Raw genomic sequence first — 5132 nt, 5'->3', positions numbered from 1 at the left:
TAAACTGCCGGCAGTTTTATTTCAGCACAATGCCGAATCGCCCGAAGCGGAAGAGAGATCGCTGCAATTTAGTTCAGTATATCCTGGCATTTTCCCTATGCCTCATTTTTCTGCCAATTCCAGTCGACGGAATGCGATGCCGGATTCCGTACGAAAGAGTCCGGGAAAACTACTGCTACTTTGTAACCAACGAAGAACCGCTGGTGAGTCAATAATGCAGCTAATAACCGACACAGAGCTCAAATAAACAACAGTGTAATATTATACAAAATATGTGTACATATGTATATTTTATAAATCAATGTTTTGTTTCTTAAACAATAATTCGAACTCTGTTATGTCTCTAGAGTTGAGTTTAAACTCATTCTGTTAACTAACAGCAGTTGTTTCGTTACAGAGCATTTCACAGGGGTGTTCTGAATTTCATTTTCGACCGTTTTACTTAACTTGATTAGAGTTTTGATCAGCAATATGGATTTATCATCTATAACGAATTTGTATACAAATTTTGCTAGTTAGTTAAATTATTTTTAAATATTTAAAAAAATAGAATTCTCAAATTGAACCGAAAGTGAAAACAGAAAAGGCCAATAAGTGCATAGATATATGCGTATATGTATTCCAAACAAACTGTATTTTAAGTGCATAATTAATTTTAAATGCAGATTAACTACTTCACTAAAATGTAAAATTTTAAAAGCTGACAAGTTATTTAGCGGTTACGAAGTAAATGTAAATACATAACAATTTGTACCATGAGACTATATCCCTCCACTCTGATCCCCAGCACACATCGTTCCACAACTTTTGCTACCAGGACAAGCGCACCTCGCGGGTCTGCCTGGATAGTGACGAGGAGATGCGGTTCCTGGCCCAGCACCTCTACGAGATGGGCTTCCCGAATGGGACCCAGTTCTGGAGTGCCGGCCACCGGTGGCCAGGGGACAACCGCTTCTACTGGAACTACTTCGGAAGAGCCCGCCCACTGGTCTACACGAACTGGGCGCCGGACGAGCCCACTCCCGAAATGGGCCGCAATTGCCTGATCCTCACACTGCAAGGAGGCGAACTGTTGATGAGCAGTGAATCCTGCTATAAGCAAGCTGTCGACATCTGTGAACAGACGCTGAATGGCACCGATTCGCATTCCATTATGCACTGATCGCCAGATATTCCTCAACATGTCTACAAATGTACCTACATACTATATCTCGAATTTTTCTGTTTTTTTATTTTCAAAAAGAGGTTCTAAAATAATATAAAAATATATATTGTAATTCGAAAGGGTAACCTTAATACTTAAGCTGGTGGATATTGTGTTACTGATATCGCAGCTAGCCGCACTGACTGCGGTGGTGGCTTTCGACTTACTTTTCGAAATGCAATAAACTTTTCATTAGAACACAACTTGACAATTGTTATCAATAAGGGGTTGTTAACTCGTAACTGTGCACCAACGTTAGAGATTGCAATAAAAAAAAATTGATAACGTTACACATACCCTTGCAGTCATTCCGAATAATAATAATAATAAATAAATAAATGTATAAACTCTCATAATGATGCCAATCAAAAATATATATAATATATATTACAGGTTCCGAAACGTCTCCTTTACTTAAATTCTGACCAAATTCTAATACCCTCTGCAAGGGAATTAAAAAATAAAGTACTGTACAAATAATATATAAGTTTTTATATGTACATATCAACTGCGGTTGCAATCACTTTTTGTAGCCGATAATTCAGAGTACTGGTCATTGTAAACATCAGTTTTGCGAGGCACTTTAGTAGGTTTTGCGTTGCCATCTGAACAACATTTTAAAATGCGAAGAGAATTATTTTTCGCTCTTTTTGTGTGGGCTTATGGTTGTCGAAGTGAGCCTTTGTTCGATCGGATCGGCAATGGCTATTACTATATCGGCAATGAAAAGACTGTGAGTTACGATCAAAACAGAAATTAGTCTAATTATGTGGTTTACGTAAAAGCGAAAAAAAAAATAATTAAAATTTATTATTTATATAAGAATAGCCCTTGGAATTGCAAAACTACTTTTATTTTCCGAAATAATGTGTTCAGTTGCTTATCAGTTAAATAAGGTAAAGGTTAATATTTCTAAAAACAAACATATCTGTCAATTGTAAAAATATTTCAATAAACTAATTGTAAAAGCTCCTAAACAAAAAACTATTTCACTCTTATCAGAGTTTTGTTCGTTTTATACAATATTAAATTTTAAAAAGTTTCAATAAATTACGTAATCTTCTCAGAATATTATATAAACTTAGCTGACTCTTGAGTTATTGTTATTTAGATTATTCCATATTGACTCGATATTTATTTCTAGTTCATCGCGAATTTATTAATTTTAAATTACAAATAAATATACACTTCAGGGGACTTTTGCTCAAAGTAAATAAAATATTTCTTTGAAATTCACTTCAGGCGGGTCATTACTTTGACTGGTTCATCGCGAGACAGGATTGCTGGCGCAGAACGTCAACACTGGTGTCCTTGGAGACGAGGGAGGAGCTGAGGAGCCTGGAGCAATATATCGTGTCGAGGGGCTTTCCCGATGGCAGCACTTTCGCCACCTCGGGCCATAGTTTCAACAGCGCGATACCCTATTCGTGGGAGGGAGTGGATGAGCCGCTGACCTTCACCAATTGGCTGCCTGGCACTCGACAAGAGGAGGTGAGAAGCTATCTCAGTCTGGAACTGGCCAATTCCTCGCTGTACATGCGACCAGCTTTCGGCCACGACGACTACTATATCTGCGAATACAAACTTTCCATTGGGGTACTTTGGCTTTCCCTGGAACCCAAGACCAGAGGTATCATAGTCGTAGTTATGTTTATTTTAAGCTTCTGGATATTATGGCTTATCTACAAATGGAAAGTGCCTAATTTCTCAGGGCAACAAGCAGCGGATAAGGTTAAACTCATGTCGCTAAGTGTTTAACTCAATGTGAAACAAATCAAATTGGAAATCAAACAATTAAAAATTATCTAATTAATACCAAAGTAGAACTACAACTGTTCAATGAAATTTTAAAATTGAAATTTTAGTTAAATGTTTTTTCTAAAATTAAAAGATATCACATTTTGATATCAAATAAGTACAACAATTTGTGTGATATAAATTAATTTTTATAATATATAAAAACCATTTTAATGGTTAAAATAATAAAAAAAACAGAAAAGTAACTTAATCCAGAAGGACGAAGTTTACACGCCCTTATAAAAAAATTTAATTAAATTAAATTGGTGTTTAAATATATTCCATTGTATTTTCCTAGCTATGAAGTATTTGTTATGGATCAAATAAAAAGAAAGATAAAAAAGAATATTTTTATTTATATTTATAAATTTACAAAAATAAACATCATAATTTATTAAAAACTGTTTTTCTCAGATTTTTATATAAACATTAAGTTGGTTTCTATGGCAGCAATACAATCTGTATACTTTAGACTTTAGGAAAAGTCTGTTAGTACAATACCAAGTAATTTTTCAAACTGAATACCCGGGTAAGTCGCCAAATGTTTAGTCTTAAATTTCTTCTTAGAAATTTATGTTTCCCTTCGAGCCTATAAATCAAGAAAACAGCAGTCGTGAAGCTTTAGTTCCTCGAGAGCCACTGGTGAAAATGACCACGCTGGACAAATCCTTCGTGGGTCTAACGGGCCTACTGCTCCTCACGGCCGGATACATTTATATCTTTAAGGACAGCTGGCAACGTGAGCTTGAAAGGAGTTTTTTCCAAAACTAAAGATAATTTGTATGCACCCAATAAATTAGCTCTCTGCTCTAAACCTTTTGTGAAGATTGGAGAACGCTGTTACTTCTTTTCCTCCAACAAGGCGGTATGTAAGAAATGAGATTTAAGTGCCTTGCTTTTTTCATACTTTCGTTGCAGCCCTCCTATGAATACTACAGAATGGTCTATAAGGATCGTGAACTCAGCGTTCCTGTAATAGTAAGTAAATTCACAGAAATAACAAAAACAAATTAGATTTACTTGTAATTAAAAATTATGTTTTAAATTTAATAAGAAAATGTTATAACACAAATGCTAACAGCTTTTGTTTGGTTTTTAAGTACTTAATCAAGGCCAGTAAATGTTTAACTACATATGATTTCACAAAATTTTAAATTCTCCAAACGTTTTTGTTATTTAATGTTCTCTGTGTGCAGTATTTATCGGTTTTTATTGTGGGACCCATTTCAGATGGACTGGATGCACGCGAACTTCGCATGTGAGATGATTGACCCGCAGTCTCGGCTGGTGACTGTTCGCAGTTTTCAGGAAATGCGACTCATATCCGACTTTATGCGATATGGGGCCCACGCCCAGACCCATTCAATTTTCTGGAGCGGTGGACATCGGGGAAGATTGTCGGATCCGAAGGATGTCGATCATGGAACCTTGGTCGACTTCTACTGGCACCAAGATCCCCATCCGATGAACTTCACCAATTTTGTGGCCACGGAGCCACCGCCTCGCAAGTTTGCGAATGGCTTCTGTGTCTATTTGGAGTTTACGGGGGAGGAGCTGGTGATGGGTGTCGAAAAATGTGACAGAAGAATAGCATTTGTCTGCGAACTGAACTGATAGTTAGAATTATACATTTTTAAAATTTATCCTCTCTTTTAAAATTACTTCTCTTCCATGCTCTTTTAGAGTTAAACTTTTAAAAGCATTAAAACAATAAAAAAAAAATTATCAAATTCATAGGTAAAGTTCTGTTTTGAGTTACGAACAGAATATATAGGTCTAGGTCAAATGCATTTTAAAAATAAACTGAAAGCTGATTAATTATTTGTTGTTTGGTTACTCATAGAAGTTGTTTTTTTGTATATTAATAGCTTTTTTCCGTTTCCTTTTTTTTTTATTTTTTTCATAAAAATTATTCATTTTTTATCTGTATTTTATTGAACTCTGCATTGTTTACTTGTTGTTCAACATAAAACATACATACTTAAGATGATTACACGTTACGTCTAGATTCAAAGATTAACACTCATGAAAGAACAAAGAACTATTATATATTGCTATTAGCACATTCCATTTTTATTTATAGTTATTATATAAGCAAACAAGATTATAAAGCGAAGCGAAGATCAGTGTC

General features: G+C 35.1%; 2 protein-coding genes across 4 annotated transcripts; both read left to right on the top strand.

Annotated features, from left to right (window-relative positions):
- LOC108138885 lies at nt 1-3347 on the top strand. 3 transcript variants are annotated; one of them, XM_017261417.2, is made up of 3 exons: nt 1-203; nt 788-1937; nt 2447-3347. In XM_017261417.2, exons 1-2 carry the CDS (start codon nt 30-32, stop codon nt 1160-1162), a joined length of 549 nt encoding a protein of 182 aa, XP_017116906.1. In that variant the 5' UTR covers nt 1-29; the 3' UTR covers nt 1163-1937; nt 2447-3347. The 3 variants fall into 3 exon arrangements, with proteins under 3 accessions (XP_017116906.1, XP_017116905.1, XP_041566192.1); XM_017261416.2 differs by lacking the exon at nt 1-203 and having other exon boundaries at nt 1778-1937; XM_041710258.1 differs by lacking the exons at nt 1-203; nt 788-1937 and adding an exon at nt 2022-2100.
- Nucleotides 3348-3424: 77 nt separating this feature from the next.
- On the top strand, nt 3425-4819 carry LOC108138707. Its single transcript, XM_017261057.2, has 4 exons — nt 3425-3740; nt 3802-3866; nt 3920-3979; nt 4232-4819. Exons 1-4 carry the CDS (start codon nt 3575-3577, stop codon nt 4613-4615), a joined length of 675 nt encoding a protein of 224 aa, XP_017116546.2. The 5' UTR covers nt 3425-3574; the 3' UTR covers nt 4616-4819.
- Nucleotides 4820-5132: the final 313 nt, after the last annotated feature.

Source organism: Drosophila elegans, unplaced genomic scaffold (assembly GCF_018152505.1).
Source record: "Drosophila elegans isolate 14027-0461.03 unplaced genomic scaffold, ASM1815250v1 contig_814, whole genome shotgun sequence".
Classification (NCBI taxonomy): domain Eukaryota; kingdom Metazoa; phylum Arthropoda; class Insecta; order Diptera; family Drosophilidae; genus Drosophila; species Drosophila elegans.
The sequence above is the reverse complement of the archived record's forward strand: the minus strand, read 5'-3'. Positions and strand labels throughout refer to the sequence as shown.

Coding starts and splice junctions, on each gene's coding strand:
- LOC108138707 (XM_017261057.2), top strand. CDS start 3,575: ATGTTTCCCTTCGAGCCTATAAATCAAGAAAACAGCAGTCGTGAAGCT. Junction 3,741..3,801: donor CTTTAAGGACAGCTGGCAAC/GTGAGCTTGAAA, acceptor CCAATAAATTAG/CTCTCTGCTCTAAACCTTTT. Junction 3,867..3,919: donor TCTTTTCCTCCAACAAGGCG/GTATGTAAGAAA, acceptor CTTTCGTTGCAG/CCCTCCTATGAATACTACAG.
- LOC108138885 (XM_017261416.2), top strand. CDS start 1,827: ATGCGAAGAGAATTATTTTTCGCTCTTTTTGTGTGGGCTTATGGTTGT. Junction 1,938..2,446: donor ATATCGGCAATGAAAAGACT/GTGAGTTACGAT, acceptor AATTCACTTCAG/GCGGGTCATTACTTTGACTG.